Genomic DNA, 18,967 nt, shown 5'->3' with positions numbered 1-18,967 from the left:
CGGCAGGCGGCGGCGGCGCCTCCTCCTCCTCCTCCTCCTCCTCCTCCTCCTCCTCCTCCTCCTCCTCCTCCTCCTCCTCCTCCTCCTCCTCCTCCTCAATGGGACGCGAGGGCGCAGGCGGCGCCACGTGCGGCGGCGCCACACGCAGGTGAGGCGGTTTCTCCCTGGTGCCGCTCGGGGCCTCCTCCTTCCCCTCCACCATCCCCCAGCCGCACCGGGGGATGGGGAGGGTGGTGGCCGGATCGGCCCCGCCGGCCGCGTTCCCCTGCTAGGTGGGGGGCGGTGGCGGCGGATTGCGGCGGGGGGGGGTGCCGTGCCGTGCCGTGCGTCGCCCCCACCCCACCCTGCCCCGCCCCGCCCCGCCCCACCCCGGGCAGCGGCCTGGGGAGGGCGGCGGCGGTTGCCGCTGTCCCGCGCGCCCGGCGCTCCTGCCCCCGTCCCCCAGCGCGAGGATCCGGCGCCCATTCCCGCCCTGGTGGCGGGCGGCGGAGCGGTGCCGGGGGCATCCGCGCTGCCGCCTGCCTCCTGCCGCCTGGGCTCCCCGGGGGGTGCCGGCGGCGCCGCGGGGCTCGGCGCGGCGGAAGGGCAGCAGGCGGGGTGCCTGCGGCGGCCGCGGCGGTGGCCGGCTCCGCGGCGAGCGGGAGCTCCCGTGAGAAGCGGAGTCGGGCCAGGCGGCAGCTTCCTCCTGTGGTGGGTGGGAGTCGCTTGGCCGGCTCCGGCGCCAGCGCCTGACGGCCGGGCGGGCAAACACCTTCTCGTCCTCTTTTGTCTTCCGCGCAGACCTAAATCGTGCTGCTCGGTAAGCTGCAACCACCAGTAAAACATGGTGGGCACGGCCAGTAAGCACATCTAGCTTTCTGCCTCATTTTGTGGCTTATTCTGATCTCGGAAACGGTTTTACTGAAATAGCAGTGACGTGAGTTTGCAGCCCGCTGTGGTCTCTGAAAGGCAGGTGACACATTCTTACTACAAAGAAGTACATGGGGTGAAAGGCAGTGCTCCTAAACGGGGGGGGGAGGGGAGGGGTGATAAGACACCTCTTAAACCACTGCATTTGGGGCACTCGTTTAACATCCCAAAAGCTGATGATAAATTCAGTGCAAAATTAGTTGAGGCAAGGAAGATTGCTATCTACAGTGTAATCAAGCTGGGGAAGAAAAGCAGCCGCAGTCCCAGAGCTGAGAATCAGTTACGTAGTAACCAGAAAATAACCTGTGGGGAGCTGAGGTGGGCCAGATGTGTAGGTAGAGCGGCCTGCTCGCTCTTCTAGTGGTGTTCTCCTGAACCCGAGGACTTCACTGAGTACTGGTAAGCTTTGAATATGTGGGTTTTCTGGCACTTTTATTGTTGCCCTGTAGTAGTTGATTTCATATTTAGCCACTCTCCTCATGCAAGCGGAAAGACTGGGGCAGATCAGTATCGCAACCACAGTGAAATAAGTGGCTTCCTTTCTCATCCAGACCACTCCTATCTACTGCCCTAAGCTGAAACGCTACTCTTCACAGTTGCTTGTTACAGTATTTCTGCAGTATGTTGCATCTTTCTTTCCAAGTGTTGTTTACCTTCATCTATTTAAGCTGCTCAGTTGCCATTTTTTCCGCATCCATTCTGCATCATTTTTCTACTCTAGTAGCAAGCCAAACTTTTTTTTTTGTCTAGGGTATCAAAATTCCCATAGAATCTTCCTTTGTTTTGGTGCACAAGTTTTGATTCAACCAATAACAAAACTATTCTGGCTATGTAGAACTGGTGTTGGCATAAGGATTTGACTGATGTAATATGCCTCTTTTATGGTTCAATATGTGAGAAATATGAGGTTTTGTACTCGTTGGCTTGCCTTGATTGGCTGATTCCTTCTGTGGAAGAGAGTTTCGTCCTTATGGCAGTTGTGGTTAGAACAGATCAGGCTTCCAGAAGCTAAGCCTAATGAACTTTGGTACAGAATTTTTTGCAAAAACTTTCTCATCTGTGCAAAAACTTTCTCACCTCTACAAAGCTGAAGTAACAAGTTCTTTGTGAGAATTTGGAGAAGCTGTTTTGACATCTTTGAATGGGATCTCTAAAACTTTGGAAACCAGCCTTTCTTAAAACATTCAAGCTTGCCACAAATAAAGATGTCTTTATGTGATGTGTTTGACAAGGTTTGATTTAGAAAGGAACTTGGAGGTTAATGAATGTGAAGGTTATCTGTTCCGTGGCTGTGCAGGAGACACTTGTAACACATGCCAGATGTCAGTTTATAGTAGTGTTTGCCAGTTTAAAAAAAATACTGCTTTTCTATCTTGAAGGGAAGACAGTGACACTTACCAGACAGGGTTTTTCTAGACTTTTAAGGTTGTTCTGACACTTCTGTTGAAGGATGGTAATGGTTCATTTTGCAGTTTATACTCTATGACTGCTAAAGGGTTGGAAGATGCCCTGTGATAGTGCAGTGTTTGGAGCTAAAACTCAAGAGTTTTAGCAGATGTCATTACATGTGCTGAAAAGGCACATTTCTGCTGGTGAGATATTAGAGAAAGATAAGTCCTGTGAGCAAAGAATTTCAAAAGGGAAAGAAGCATTGAGAAGTTATTTAAGTTTGGTAATTCTAAATGACTGGAAATATTTTACTTAACTAACTGTATAATTACTAGGAAAGAAACCAGACATGGGGAAATCAGCCAAGTAATTACTGTTTGAAAACTATAACAGTTGTGCTTTAAGACTAGAAATTTCATTCATCAACAACCTAAAAGGCATGTCTTTCCTCACTGCAAAGCTGGTTCAGCTTCGCACATGGCACAGTACAACTCTTGAGTTTTTAGTCCCCTGGGCTAAGCTACTGTAATATGGAGGATCAGATTGAAGTCTTACATTAGGCACAAACATTTGGGTGACATAGTTCTTGGAAAATAATTCAGGTCCATGGGAGATTTAGGCAGCTGCAGTTAGTTGGCTAGCCTAGCTAGCAAAGCCTTGCCACGTAAACCCAATACAAGCACTTACCTTACGGCTCCTCTTCATTCTTCAGAATGTTTCTTCAGGTCTCAGCAGAGCAAAACTGAAAGGTGAGTCTGTTTTGGGAAGGGAGCTACTATAATTTTTCTGGTGCAGTAATGCATAAAATACTACACAGTAATGCTTTTGGAACACCGTACAAAATATTTGCAGTGTTCCTGCAAACAGAAAGTACTTAGCATGCTCACAGTTGTCGTTTAGCATAGATTATGGCTCTTCATCTGACAGTCTGAGAGCTGTGCTTGGCTTGTACGCACAACCAAGTGAATGGCTAAAAGCAACAAATAAAGGCTGCTTTTCATCTTCTCTTTTGGGAAGTTCTTGTCATGTCATCACTTCCTGACACATTTTGGAGACTGCCCTACTCCATTGTCTGTAATGGAGGAGATTAGGACTAGCAGGTAGAGCTCGTAGTGGTGACACTCTGGACTGGGAGTCTAGGTGGGACAAAATGGTACGGCGTTCTTGGTGTGGGAAGAGTAAGGTAGTAAAGGCGCAGCTGTCTCTGTGCTGGAGTGCAGTGGAGCAAGTTGTGGTGGAGTCCTGGAAGAATCTGGGAGGGGAGTGAGTGGGCTGCAGCCTCCTGGCTGGAGCAGATCAAGTCAGCAGCTTTTGAATGGAGCATAGGGGGAAAGAAGGGTTGTTTTTATTTTATTCAATCCCTATGTGGATGCCTACTGCTTTTGGCTCATGCCTCACTGCCTGCCAGTGGAGAGGGGAATGTGCTCTGCCTTCTTCTGATACTTTGCAATTACCTATCTTGATTTGGGGGGGAAGAGCAGACTAAATCTTGCATCTGGTTTTCTGTGAAAATACTTACAGAATGAAAAAGGAATTTTGGAAAAGCTTGTGTAGGTTACTTATGATGGGGGAAGTTGTTAAGTGTATTGTGAAATCTAGAGTTAGTTTAATGCAAGATCGTAGTGGGTGACAGTTCCTGTAATGCTGTGTAGTGTAGCCTTTATAATTGCAACTTTTTCCTTTGCTACCTTTTTTAGCCAATTTCTTGTCTGTTCTGCTGTACATCAGCACAATTTCTTGCCTCCTGTTATTGAGCAGAGCTGAGTTACAGAATATGGTGATACACTTCTTAAGGCTGTTGTTGAAGTTTGTATTTGATGAGGAGAGCTAAAGGCTTTTCTCAGTTTCATGTTTCTTAATCAGCCTGATGTACCACTGGACCTTGTAAATTCAGGTAATTACTGGAAACCTTTAGATCCCTGTGTATTTTCTGTGATTATTGTTTCCTTTGGTTTGGGTTGGGTTTTGGTTTTTTGTTGTTGTTGTTGTTGTGCACAAGGTATTATCAGGCTAAAACTGTAATATTCTTTGTGGTTGAGGGGTATTGGGATAGAGCTGCTCTACATTTTTTTTAGATTTAGTCCATCTCAGTAATGGGCTGACAGCTGCTACTTACCACCTCACAGGATGTATGGTAGAACAGAACAACAGCTGTGTGTAAATATTAATGTTTTGTATTACTGACTACATGACACAGTAAATATTGACTATTTAAGTAAATTGCAGAGGATATGTATCTTTTGCTCTGTGAGGTACAGCAATAAACAAGTAGTGTATGGTTTGCTCACAAGTATTGTCTTCAGCAGCTTTTGTGTGGACATCCTTTCCCCCTTTCTGCCTTCTGCCTGTCCTGTCTCCTTTCTCTTCCTGGTCATCTGTCAGACCTGAGGAAATGCTATTCTTAAGCATGAGCCCTGTTAGTAGTTCTAAAGTCTCACATTTAAATCCAAAGTATTACCAAGTTTCTTTGAATTGTCTGTGGAAAGGTGTTACACATTCACACAGAGCACTTGGGATTGCAGTTGCTGCTGTCGGCTCTCTCAGAGTTGAGACTCTGCTGGTTCTTTCTTCTTCCCATCTCCCCTTTGCTTCACCCTTGCCCCCTCCCCATACTTTTTGCTCCACCAGCAACCCAACAAACTGTCTGTCTTTGGTGGTTTGTTACACCATAAATCATGTTGCAGAATTGGAATTTTAAAACAGGTAAAATGCCTCAGCAGGAGTGAGGCAAACTTTTTTGCTGTTAAATGTACTGTTAATGAAAATGTTACGTATAGCCGTTCTAGCAGGAAGATGTTGAAAGCTTTTTGTCATCTCATTGAGACTACCTGAAAAAATTGCTATTAAAATCATTTGGGTTTTAACTACTTAATTTGGATTGGAGGAAGCTGGTAACAGATGCAGTTTGAATATACCTACAGCATTAAGAACTGAAACTTTAAAAGGAGCAGTATAGAGGGAGGGTGCAGGGGAGTGGGTTGTTTTGTTGTTGTTAGGTATATATATGTACAGCATCATGTGACAGATGAGCACCACTTACGCTTCTTGTACAGTTACCTGTTTGCTAAATTCCACAATGTAAATGTCACAAAGTGTTTTGTAGTTGTTTTGTTAGAATGGTATTTCTAAAAGTTGTCTTCCTGAGTGGTTCGTGATTTAGAAATATTTTATAGCTATTTAATGTATGATGTGGGGTTTTTTTCTGTGAGATGACAGATAAGAAGCATTTTTACTCTAGTTTTGTTCCATTAATTTCCATCAGAGTACCGTAGAGGCAGTGTATATTTGTTCTTCTGATAGCTGTAGCGACACAGAAGAAAACCTGGTTAAATGCTTCTGTTTATACAGGAGTTGTATATGTTTTTATTAGTATTCAGAACATGGCTGTTAAAACTTTGAGCCCCTTTTATATGACTGTTCAGACCACTGCTATTAAGTTGAGCTGATTTGTTGCTGACAGTTACTGGCATGCTAATCTTTATGGTCTAAGTAAATATGGGAAACACCAGGGCTGAATTCCTGAGCTGCTGAAACATGTGGAATGGGGACAGGAAAACTCTTTGTGGGAATATCTGTTAACACTTAGTGACGTCTACGTTTTGGCTTATTCTTTTGGAATATACTTATGGAATTCTTTTAGAATATACTTGTGGAAGTGGAGAAATGTTCTGTTAGAAAAAATGTCTGTAGTGCACCACTGCAGTGAACACTGGACTTGGAGTCCTTAGCAGGCTACCAAAAGCTATGATTCAAATACAGCCCTATTTGTATGTTAATATTGTCTGTGTGTCATTTTATATATTTAGAATGTTATTTTGTATACCTTCCACTACTAAGTGACAATAATATCAGTTAAACTTAAGGATTTTTACTTCTCCTTTGCAGTGCACATTTTAGTGCTATCTAACTTATTAGGGAAAAACTGAGATGAGTTTATTTTAAGACAAGAATGTAAAATTAGCAGATTTACTCTTGTCTTTAAACATTTTTCCCCCCCTTTTTTTTTTGGCCAAGACATAGGTGGTGGTCATGAATAGGAAGTTTTAGGACAGGCAGAATGAACAGGCCATACATATGAAAGTATGAAACCAACTTTCATACTTTGGTTGAAAGTCTTTTTAAGAAACAACACTGTTAGTTAAATTGTATTTTTCAAAATTAGTGGAGATTTTTTTATCTGTAAGCTGTAAAACAGAAGCCTTGTGTAACAGCTGAGGGAACATAGTCTAATTAATTTTACCTGGAAAGGTCATTGCACAGTAGGAGATTGTTGCCTGGATATTCTTGATGCTATCTCTTTGGAAATGGGTCAGTGTATATTCCCCATGAAGCTTTGGGGTTCATCTTGCTTACACTGCAATCTTCTATGGCTGAGGCATGCATGTAACCTTCTAATCTTTACTGTCTGATGAGGTTTGTGCTGATGCACCAAGTACAAGAGGATCTAACAAAGAGCGTCTCTGCCCCTATATTGCTGCTGCTGCTGCTCACTTCTTAATACAGAAAAATGGTCCTGGGGAGACTCTTCCCTGCTCCAGGGGCAGCAAGATGGAATTCTGCATAGGGTACCATGTGTTAGAAGTTCCTGCCCCAGAAGTATTGTCAATGGTGATGGGAGAAAGACAGCTCCATCTTCTTGCTCTGCCACTTACTATTTCTCTTTCATGTACAACTTGAGAACTATGTTTTTATCCAAGAACAGTCTTGCTGTATTTTTTACATCAGATAACTGTACATGTTTTTAGGAGACGTAAGTTGTTTACTGTAGTTGCAGTCACATACCCTCATATTTTTCTTTCCATGTCTCTTTTCTTGGACTCTTTTTATTTCACACACCACAAGAAAGAAGGGGATTCCTCAGTTTTTATAGTAGCCAAAGGGTTTGGAGGGAAAGAATTTTAGTTCCCGTCTCTGAAAATATTTATTCTAAAAAATAAACAATTTATTCCTTATATCCTGACTCAAATTTATGCTAATGACAGTAGCTTACAGCATCTGCTGGCCAGGAGATAAGCTGGTAACCATCAGCAGTCAGAACACCAATACATATGCAATTCTATGAGTCCATGCAGTAGTTTACAACCCTGAAAATTGTCAATAACTTTTCTTGATCCTGTGTCTTTGGTCTTATTTTTACAAACTGCCTGAAAACTCTGAGTCCCAGTGACAATAGCATGGAGTGGCAATCTAGCAATTCATCAACCTTCAGACAGGTGAACAACGTAATAAATCTTGCAGAAAATAATCTGTTAACTCCAAGCAGACTATGTGACTGCTCCAAGTCTGTTTTCTGCAAGTGAAGCTTCCACTTGAGAGGTCTACTTGCTGCCAATAACACCAACTCTCTCCAGATTCTTGAATTAGGAAGGTAGAAAAACACTAGATAGGTTTGCTAGGGAATTAAGCTTGTCAGGTTATATCTTTGTGTCATTTGTAGACAAATATGTTATGCTTTCCCTTCAATCTTTATTTGTATGTTTCTACTTGCTTTGAGAAGTAATCACTTTGGGTTAGAGAGACTCAGGTAGTGCCAGAGATCCTCATGAAATAACTAGTCATTAATTGCACACAAAGTTCACAACTGCTGCTGCTCCTCTCACAAATTGCACTACAGTAATAGGTAGGGGAAAGAAAGTTTAAAAAAACTTCTTTTGATGACCTCCTGCTGATCTGCTTCAAGTGCTTGCTTTTCCTTCTTTATGTGAAAACTGTAGGTTTTAAAAAGCTGTTAAGACACTTGTTTCTGATTTACAGAATTTGGGTGGTGGGAGGGGAAGCTGATGCAAGAGGAACTGTTAAACTTCATTTTCAGGCTTTACCAGTGTATGTTGGCAATAACCTCTGCCTTTCTGAAGCTTGCTAGAAATAGGATTTGGAAAGCTTGCTTTCTTAACCCTGTCATAAACAGGATTAATTTATCTCAATACCTAATTTCTAACTCTCATGGGAGAAGGAGGAATTAGGTGTTTGAAATTTCATTTTGTTCTTGTTGCTTGAAGGACAAACGGCTGCAATTTCACATTCTAAGAGAAGGTAATTTTTCATTAGTGGAACCGAAGGAGAGCAGATACGTAACAAATACATTTAAGAAACGAATCTTTCTAATCCTCTGCTGTCACTCCAGGATCCTTACGTGTCTGTTGCTCAGACCTTAGCTTCAGCTTCTGGATCTGAAACAGCTGTATTGTTTACCCACGCTTAACCTATTGCTCTCTGACTTAGGACAGATTCTTTCTGGGTAACTTTTGCTCTGTTTACCATTCGCTTTCACAGGAAGCTCAATGGTTGATCTCCACTGGGAATTAGCTATTGCTTCACTTCGTTCATAGAACAGCCAAACTAATTCTGACAGATATTTAAAGATAAATTCAGTTCTGCTGAGACATCATTGTTGAGTGGCACTTATGTAATGATCTGACTAAAAAACAACTTAACCTAAAGCGTTTGATCAGCTGAGCTTCTAAACAAGTAACTGCTTATTAATTTTCTTAGTAATAATGGATTATAATTAATGGTATAAAGCCATGCACAATTTACAGCAAGAAGAGTTACCTAGGTAAAACAACAGAAAACTAAGCTCTGAGTCTCTGTTTCTGTATGCAAGTTATTTGGCCAAGATATTATTTTCACATGACTGGTTAAAAGGGTGCAATATGTGTTCACTTCACTGGTATGTTAGTGCTTAGAAGTACTTTTGACAGAAGGCAGTGCTAGTGTACATCTCTGTAAATATTAATTTTTCAGTGTGCAAATAAAGCAATGCTTTGTTGGAAATAAACAAGCAAACATCAAGCTGGCACATACATTCTGCTTTCACACTGAAGATTCACTCAGTTTTTGAAAGAATAGGTTTCTATTTAAGAATAGTCCTAATGGAGGCTTTATAGTTTTCATTAGCATTTTTGTCTGTGTGCAATTGCCATTTGATCAGGAAACTTTTGGGGAAAAAGCAGCTGATGACAGGGATGGTGAGTTAAATATCACAAATATTGGAGAAGATTTTGTTGTTTCATTTTTTGTATGAAAGATATACTCTGCACTTTACCCTTCTTAAGTTAGGAAAAAAAATGCATTTGACAGTTTTTACTTTACTGAGTTATATTGTCTATATTTAAAATGTCTGCATCAGTAGTTTGAAAATATCTTGAAATTTTTTCCCCTCCTCTAAACATACATGTGAAAGTGTAGACTGTGTGTAGTGTGCACAGTTTTATTTCTGATGCTTTGCTCAGAGGTATGTAAATGTCCAAACAGTTTTTCTAAATGAGAAGGCTTTGGGTTTATGTGCCTTGGTATCAAATGTGTTTTTTCTTTCTGTTTTTCGTTTGTTTGGATATTTCTTTTAGGTTAAAAAGTTGTATCATCTCAGGGAAGCAGTAGCCTATTGTGGGTTTCTTGGAGCAGCAACTCAGACCAATAATGAGCAGATGATACCAGTTAAATCGTGTCTGGCAGACAACGTCACCACAGTGGCAACACCACACAAGCAACATCAAAGAGCAGGGGACTTTTGTGTTCCCAAGTCAGTGGGAAACATGCCCAGTATCTCAGCTGCCAAAGTGACTGCAGTTTCTACATAGATCTCTATAGATCTTGAACCATGTCTGTTAACACAACAGCGAATGATCCTCCTAGATTCTTTGTGGGTGGAGAAGATGGAGAAGAATTACTGGATTCAGCCAGATCTACAGATTATGAACACTTCTATGACCATGGGGAAGAAGAGGAGGAAGAATATGACTCTGTATGTACTGTAGGGGCATGTGTGTACTATTCTGTGTGTTTTCTAGCATTATTTTACTTTGAAATGGCGTTAGATCACAGAAGTAATACTGAAATGGTGTTCTGAATTGGGAAATTGTTCATATTCAGATAATGAACTGTCAGTTATGTTTGGAAATGCAACACACTTGAAAAGTAAGTATACTGTGAACTTTTAAAGTAGATGTGCTTGACCTTAATACAGAGTTTCAGGGCAGCTGATGTTGATGTGTTGGTGTATAGAAAGTGCATGCTAAATTAGTCTTAAGTTATACCTTAGTTTATTATCTTTGCAGAGTGTTCTGAATGGTATTTTAGCACTGTGCTTACCGATTTTTAGTTTGTTTAAGACAAACTTAATTTTATTATGCATGAATTGTCATGTCATGTCATTTTTTTTAGCTGTATTTTACTGTTCTTTTAGTATGTAACATTTCACTTTAGGGAATAGTCAGATTGAGTTTTCACTGATTGCAAGCATGTCTAAAAAATTTAAATGCAAGGAAGTGTTAATAAAACAACGATTAAAAGTAACTTGGAAATGTAGAGAAGTAGTGCAAAATTAGCAGCTCAGCTCAACTGAGTCACTGTATTTTAGCAAGGGAAGGTAATTGGCTATGTTTTAATAGAACAGTAAGATGAAATAAAGGATTGTTCTGGGGTTTTGTTTTTTTCGTTGTTGTTGTATGTTTCTTTTTAAACAGAGGAGTGGGTTGGCTGTTGCACTTAAGAATACCACTCGGGGAAAGAAATTTTTAGAGGTTATAACATGAAAGAAAATATAGAGTATACAGAAGAAAAGTAAAACTGTCTATGCACAAAGTAGCTTAGAAATCTAGAATGGTATTTTCTGGTTTACTAGTTTTCCTTTTCATAATTCAGTTGTAATATTAGGTAATGAGATGAGAAGCCTTGTGACTACTAAGCAGATGTAAAAAATTACAAATTTATAGTTTATAAATGTAGTTTAAATTTATAGTTACAAAAATTATTTTTTAAAAATTAATTGCTAGTTAATTTCAGAGTAAGCCATAAGTATGATTTCATTCCGATTTGACATTTCTGCCTTAGATTTTGATCCTGTGTATTTGTTCCTGATAAGATACTCACAAAAAGTACTGTAGAGCTATTGAACAGTTTCATTTTTTGAGGCATTTTTCATAAGGATGCAGTGTGCCATGCTGTCATGCTCCATTTTGTTACTTGCTAGCAATTTACCTGATTAAACACTAAATTAAAGGTAGTACATGAATTTTAATGGAAAATATCTGCTCTAGTATTGTGCTGCTAAGTGTGTTCTGAGAAGACTTTAAAATAATAATTGCTTTTTTCCCCCTCCTCTTCAGCCACCAGAAAGACAAATTGCAGTTGGGATTTGTTCAATGGCTAAGAAGTCTAAGTCCAAACCAATGAAAGAAATTCTTGAACGCCTCTCCATGTTTAAGTACATAACTGTGGTAATATTTGAAGAGGATGTTATTTTGAATGAGCCAGTAGAAAACTGGCCTTTATGTGACTGTCTCATTTCTTTTCATTCTAAAGGTAAATCTTCTAATAGTACCATAAATACTGTTGACATATAAATACTTTAACCAGTTTGAGGGTCTTTTTTTTTTTTTTTTGTCTTGTAGTTTTATTGGATTTTCTTAGGAAGTGATTCATTTGTCTTGTTTAATATAGTACAACTGACTTTTGAAATACAAGCTTTTTCATTGCTTGAGAAAGCCCTGTCTGACATGGTATTTAAAATAGCTATTCCATTGTTAAATATTTGTGGAGCCAGTGGAAATGGTGATCTAATACTTACTTGGTGCAATAACCGTGAAGGCATACTTACTTTCTCAATAGGAGTGTTAGGTCTCTGACCACTTGTTCATGTATCTCTGCTAAATACCTAGATTTTTTTGTGGGGCTGGGCAGTGAAGCAAAGATGAGTAGGCTGAAGTTAAAAATCATATTTTCAGGCAGAGGTAATAAAAGCTTTAGTTCTGGCCCTATGGAAGTGGAGGGCATGCAGAGTGAGGAGGAGGGAATTGGAAACAGGACCACTACTTTTGGCAGCCTTTACTGAAATTAGGCTGTAGTTTCATGCTTGTCTTAAGCTGATGTTATGTGTGTCTGTAGCTGAGGGAGCACCCTCTCAACTTAAGCCATATCTCTGGCTGTACTCTAAAGCTTGAATATGAAGGTTCCAAACTATTTACTGATGTTGTGTCTTGTAGTTCTAATTTATTTGCCTTAATAAATATTTTAGGATTTCCACTGGACAAAGCAGTTGCCTATGCAAAACTCAGGAATCCATTCATAATCAATGACTTGAATATGCAGTATCACATACAAGACAGGTAAGTAACACTACTAGCAAACTACTTTTAAGTTGGAGAATCTGTTGTTATTGCATAGCAACAGTTTGAGTGTATTGTACAGTAGTCTAAATAAAATTACAGTGAATGTTATGCTTTATTAATGTATGCATAGTTTTCTGGGATATGTCTTTAGGAGTGTTTTTTCTTTTACTGCTTTTATATTGATACATCTGAAGGTTTACCAAGGTAGAAATTTGGTAATACGTTTGTCTAAAGCTTAGCAAATAAAAAAGTTTAAACTCTGAAAATATGTATAGCATAGGTATGTATAGCAACTGTAGAACCTCCTGTAATTGTAGAAGTCATGTGAATTACCAAAGGTCTTTTTTTCTGTTAAGTGGATATTTAACAGAATTTGTTGGTATTCAAAGATCGTGTGGTTATTCAAAGTGAATTTTCTTCTGGAACTGCAATCATGCATAGCAAATATTAACAAAACAGTAGTGAGCAAAATACATAAACACTGAAGCCTTCTAAACAGTGAGTAGACTTGCTATTTTGGATGCCTTCAACTGCTGTCCTGTATAAACTTTTTCAACCCTTCATGTTAATAATCTCCTTTAAGAAGATAATTGTTCTATGTATGTAAATTGCTGTTGCACTGCCAGAGTGGGGAGGACAGGACTGGCATAGCAAATTACATTTTTATTGATATTGATGAGCTCACTGCAAAGGTACAGCTGTGTCAGTGACCTTTAAAACATTCCTTTAATAAGTAGAGTATTATATATGTAATCTTATCCTGTGTGATTTTAAAAACAAAATTGTATGTATTTTTCTCCTCCCTTATTCATGGACTGTAAAATACAAATATTGGCAGATTTGCTGTCTTACTGTGCAACTTTTGTTCTTTTCTTCTAGGAGAGAAGTATATGGTATTCTTAAAGCTGAAGGCATTTTACTTCCTCGCTATGCAGTTCTGAACCGCGATCCAAACAATCCCCAAGGTAAAAACTGATGACTGAAATACCAACCAGTGGCATCTCTTTATTTCCACTAGAGAACAGTACATGCATAGCAGAATGCTATATCTCACTTGCTAGACAATTAATTCATCTGTGCAGAGCTTGATTTCTCCTCCAGTATTTAAAGTATTGTTGTGGATTAACCCCTACTGGCTGTGAGGGCAGTATGTGAAACAGAAAAGGCTTTGAGGCTGTATAAGCCCTGTTCAGCAATAACTAAAACAGCAAGACTGTTTTGGTCACAAATTCAAAACATAGCACCATACCAGCTGTTGTGAAGCAAATTAACTCCATCCCAGCCAAAGGCAGTACAAGTATGCTTCCGAAAAGCATGATTCTGAAGCCTGGGGTCACAATCCTCTTACAGCCATCATAGAACAACTAGAATATAAGGGCCTCCAAACTCAAACTGAGATTCTAATATGTCACCAGAGAGCAGCATTCATGATGTTACATTAACCACAATAATTAGTAATTTTATTTAAGAAAGTAATATTGACAGAAACAAGTCAGGCTATTGAATACTTTCCCTTCTAAGCACAAGCAGCTTACATGTAAGGGAAAACTAGTTCAGACAGTTCTGCAAATGATATACTCTGAAGATAAATTGGAATTAATTTTTTCTGTACCTGAAAACAAACTTAAAAGCTTTTTCTACTAAAATTAAAACTTACAGCAACAATAGGAGATTGCAATGACAGGTCAAGGAACAAGAGTAAGAGATAAGAAAAAATAAAGAAAATTGAAGTATTACTGTAGTGAAGCTCTTAAGAGGTAGGGAATTTTAAGTTAAAATGTCTGCATAATCCAGGGGGAAAAGGACTCATTTATGCTACAAAAGTCAAATAAAAGCTACTGCAGGCAGCCAACTAGTAGTGAAGAGATTCCTGACCCCTGATTCCAGAGGACCTAATCCTCTGTGCAAGGTGCATCAATCACACGGTATGAGACTGTTCTTAGCCAGTTAAAAGTACTATTGCATCTGGCACTACACCATGTTCACTGTCCATCTGCCATCCCCCTGATATTTCAAAGAAAGGCACTGAAGAAAGACACAAACAGCCCTACCCTCTGTCTTCAAAACATTTCCAAAAAAATACCACCCATGCAAGCTTACGCACCTGTAGGAGACAATTTCCTGTCTGACATTGAGGGAGTCAACAGAAATCCTGGAACATAGTATTGAAGTAACGTAATATAGACATGGTACAGCAGACATGTTCAGCACATGATCATCAAGTCTTTGTGCAGTCAGTAACAAATCAGTGAACCAAAAATATAATATAATCTTTTTAATTCAACCTACAACATTACCCCAAATCCCTATCATTTCATTCCATGAATATATTATTACATCTCTGTTGTTCGCACTGTTTCTTCAGAATGCAACTTGATTGAAGGAGAAGATCATGTGGAAGTGAATGGAGAAATTTTCCAAAAGCCTTTCGTAGAAAAGCCAGTTAGTGCTGAGGACCACAATGTTTACATTTATTACCCAACATCTGCTGGGGGTGGAAGCCAGAGGCTCTTTCGAAAGGTGAGGGTATTGTACTGAAGCTATTGAAAAGTTTTAGATGTCTAACAGAATTGCAGAGTAATTCTGTCGTATGCATGTATTAGCTGGGACCTGTTTTGTCATGTCCTGCTTGTGTAGGAATACTGGCAGATCAGAGATATTCATTTCAGAACATGTAGATTGGATGAAGACCTTTGTTCCTTGCAGTAGACTGTCAGCCACTGCAGATTATTATAGGTAAAAGAAAGCATACACTGTGAGTGCACTTTTAGAATCTTACAAAAATCTTTTGGGAACGATCAAAACCTACTTGCATCATTTGGTACAGAAAGTGTTTCCTCAGTACAAGTGTGTTACTTTAAAGAGTTTTAAAGTTTCTCAGGCCATAGCCTATGAGTTTAATTAATAGAAAAATATTCATTTCAGATCGGCAGCAGAAGCAGTGTTTATTCCCCTGAAAGCAGCGTGAGAAAAACAGGCTCCTATATTTATGAGGAATTCATGCCTACAGATGGCACTGATGTGAAGGTATGACAACTGCGCATTCTTAGTTATATTTAGAACAATCAAGTGCTCCAAGAGCCTGTCAGTTTTAAAGATGAAAGTATACCTTTGTGTCAAGGATTAATTTTAATGAAGTTTTGATACAGCTCGTAAGTACAGAATGTAATTCTTATTCTAGCTAAACACAATACTTGTAATGTAGAGCAGCTTTGCTTATGCTGTTAGAATCGAGTGCTGGAGGCTTATTACCCAACGCATTGTCTTTCTTTTTTGTATTGTATTAGTGCCAGAACAGCATATACTTTCCTGTTTAAACAGATGCTGCCTAGATATTTTGTCTGAAGGTTACAAAGAAACCTGTAATTGTAGCAGATTTTACCAACTATCTTAGTATTCTAATTAATAAACAAAAGTTACTTACTAAAATTATATGAATTTGCAGAAAATAATGCATTAACCTTATCTGTAATTATTTTCACTCCTGTTCATTTATTTTCTTAACAGCTGTAAAGATTAGGTATCATAAAAGAATGCTAAAATAGAGCAATAACAGAATAGGTGTTAAGCCAGCCAGTTATGGAGATTATTTTCTTTCCCTGTGTGTTAGTTTGGCTATTTTAAGCCCATAAAACATATGAAACATGTTTTACAATATGCATGAGAGCTCACTGTATTTATACAAAAAGTAGAGGTTTAGAGAGTGTGAGATCTAATCCAATCTTAGGCCAAAGAGCCCTTTATCAATAGCAGTCAACTTCTTCCGCTTGGTGATACATGAGGGGAATGCTGGTTTTATGCTCTCAGACAAATTCTAGTTTTTTAAGTTACTATGTTTTCTTGAGCTGTACTCTTCAGATGGTTATACTGTGCAACACATTGCAATAGGTTAATCTGAGTTTACAGATGTCTGTGTTAAGAGCTTTACAAACTGTTTCCACAAAGAAAAATTTCTTGCAACCTGAAGAGATACAAATGACTTGAGGGGTGGGGGACTGTTTTGACTACTTGTTGTAGTGTAGTCATCAAGCAGCAGCTGTGGACTTTTAACACCCCAAATAAATAATGGATTTTCTTCAAGTAACAAGACTGTCAGCTTTATATTAGGCAGCTTCACCCAACTTGTTGAATACTTTTTTTTTATCAAAGTTTAGAGTTTTGTTTTTAATTAAAGTGACAGCCCATTTTTGAAAGCTGCTGACAAGACTCTTCTAGCATATGCCCCAATCCTTTCAGTGAGAATCAAAACTATGGCAGAGTAGATAGCACAATCATTCTCTCAAGACCCTGCCTTGTCATGCTAAAACTGGGCAGATCTTTGCTTTGTTTAGTCCTGCCTAAAATATGAAAAAGTTTTTAAAGGAAGGGAATCACTTAGTCCTGCAGCCAGATTTCTATTATCAAGTAAACTGAAATAATTCTCAAATTAATCTGCTCCCCAAGTTCTGCAGATGTTTTGAAGAGGAAAACATTATTTTTTACCTCTGTACCACCATAATGAAGACACTAATTTTTATTCATCAAGTTTTATAATCACTATTTTTCTTTACCTGTGCTCCAGCTGTTTTCTCCTCTTGCTTTATCCTAGGTTGTCAGTAAATGATGGATGTTCTCTGAAGGCAGAGAATGCCATTGAGGAAGGTACTTTAGAGTGGCCTTTTCAATGATGAAAGCAGCTAGTATCTTTTGAAGTCGTTCTCACATTTGAGATAAATTTAGCAAAATGTATGTGTATATGTAGTGTAATTTAATTACACTGAATAAAGAGTTCCTGTTTTTCAATAAAGGTGTACACAGTAGGTCCAGACTATGCTCATGCTGAGGCCCGGAAGTCTCCAGCTCTGGATGGCAAGGTAGAACGAGATAGTGAAGGAAAAGAAGTGAGGTATCCAGTCATCCTGAATGCAAGAGAGAAGTTAATTGCTTGGAAAGTATGCCTTGCCTTTAAAGTAAGCTGATTACTTTCCTATCTGATCAAACATTTAGTGTTAATTAATTGTTTATTACATGAAACTTCCGTAGGGTTTTAGTGCACAGAGCCAGCAGTGATAATTGCTGCAGAACTCCTAGGAAGGTGAAAAGTTAAACTTCCACATCCACACCTTTTTTTAATCTGGAAGAATTCTTCCTTTAATGCATTGAGAAGTTCTGGATGGGTTGCTTATGTTGCATAAGTTTCCTGAATTCACATGTTGCTGTTGTGCTTTGCTAGTCCACAGTGTATCTGTTCTGTGCATAATATGTTCACACATTTTGTTAATGGTTTCTAAGTTAGTAAAACACAATTTCAGTGAAGTTTTTCGTATCTTTTGTTACCTAATATTTACATTGGGCCCAATAAATTTTAATTTGGTACTGTCATGACTAGGTCCTTATTTTAAGTGTCTTATAGTTTCTATTTTTGTCTAGTTTTAAGATTCCTTTGTTCAAAACTGCATTCAATCTTGTACCTTCCTTTCACCTGTCTTATTAAATGCTGTCTTTCACTCTGTCTCGTTACCTGTGATGGCATTCTGGAGCCTGTAGGTTGTGAACCTCCATCACCTAGCAAAGTGGCTTTGAGACCTAAAAAAGTAATCTGTTGAAATAGCATCTGGTATCCTGTACTAATAATGTCAATATTACATCAATGTCAAAACTATCCTGTCAAATTTAAATTTGGACAAAAAAATGTTTTTATCGATATTTTTCATTTCTTGCCTGCCACCCTTAAAAACTATGTGTAGGGGGAAACCACTATCGGAATGGGGAGTTTGTAAGCCCGTCATTGCTTATGCTGTAATCTTGAAGGTTAAGTTTGTGCACATGTGAACTTGCCCTTCAACACTGATACTGCTAGGGATATGTAGGAGGGGTAAAATCAAGTTGGGGATATAAAGTTAAAAATAGGATGATGTTTGCATGGCATGAGTGAACCTAACATGGAACTGGCAAAAGGTACTAAGTATAAAATCTGTCATTTTTGTCATGTTTTCAGATGAATACTATGTTAAAATATAAAGTTCATTTAGAATAAGCAATCCTAAGGAAGGTGATCAATGACTTAAACTTTTATTCTTAAAAACAGCAAACAGTTTGTGGCTTTGATCTGCTGCGTGCAAATGGACAGTCCTATGTCTGTGATGTGAATGGCTTCAGTTTTGTGAAAAACTCCATGAAATACTATGATGATTGTGCTAAGATACTGGGGTAAGAGTTTACTGATTTATTTCAGGAGTTTTGCCTATTTGTTCTGTCGTATGTATAGTTTATGTGCTACTTATTCCTTGTTCCTAAATTAATTCTTTAAAATTAAATATACCATAAAATAAGGCATTAAATTAAATAATAAAATAAATAAAATATTAAAAAGAATCCTAAATAAATTCTTTATTCCTAAAATCATCCAAAACATCTGAGTCTGAGTGTTTTGTGAACACTTAAAGCTAACTGAATAAGTATTTTGAAAGCCAGATTAAGTTCTTAAAGGTAGTTGTGTTTTTTTTCAAGTAGAAAAGCACCACTGGATGGATATGCTTGCTGCTGTTTAATACATGCCCAAGTTAATGTATATTGTTCTT

General features: G+C 38.8%; 1 protein-coding gene across 2 annotated transcripts in view; it reads left to right on the top strand.

Annotated features, from left to right (window-relative positions):
* The first annotated feature begins 54 nt into the window (after nt 1–54).
* Nucleotides 55–18,967, top strand: part of PPIP5K2 (diphosphoinositol pentakisphosphate kinase 2) — a 51,599-nt gene continuing 32,686 nt past the window's right edge. Inside the window, exons 1-9 of one of the 2 annotated variants that reach the window (XM_030003912.1) lie at nt 55–148; nt 9,645–10,042; nt 11,406–11,601; nt 12,314–12,404; nt 13,287–13,372; nt 14,773–14,927; nt 15,333–15,434; nt 17,195–17,356; nt 18,475–18,596. In XM_030003912.1, the coding sequence (XP_029859772.1) occupies nt 9,899–10,042; nt 11,406–11,601; nt 12,314–12,404; nt 13,287–13,372; nt 14,773–14,927; nt 15,333–15,434; nt 17,195–17,356; nt 18,475–18,596 (1,058 nt within the window). In that variant the 5' untranslated portion in view covers nt 55–148; nt 9,645–9,898. Of the gene's footprint in view, nt 149–1,029; nt 1,309–9,644; nt 10,043–11,405; nt 11,602–12,313; nt 12,405–13,286; nt 13,373–14,772; nt 14,928–15,332; nt 15,435–17,194; nt 17,357–18,474; nt 18,597–18,967 lie in introns of those variants that run through there. The other variant, XM_041120893.1, reaches the window with a different exon arrangement.

Source organism: Aquila chrysaetos, chromosome Z (genome assembly GCF_900496995.4).
Source record: "Aquila chrysaetos chrysaetos chromosome Z, bAquChr1.4, whole genome shotgun sequence".
Taxonomy (NCBI): domain Eukaryota; kingdom Metazoa; phylum Chordata; class Aves; order Accipitriformes; family Accipitridae; genus Aquila; species Aquila chrysaetos.
The sequence above is the reverse complement of the archived record's forward strand: the minus strand, read 5'-3'. Positions and strand labels throughout refer to the sequence as shown.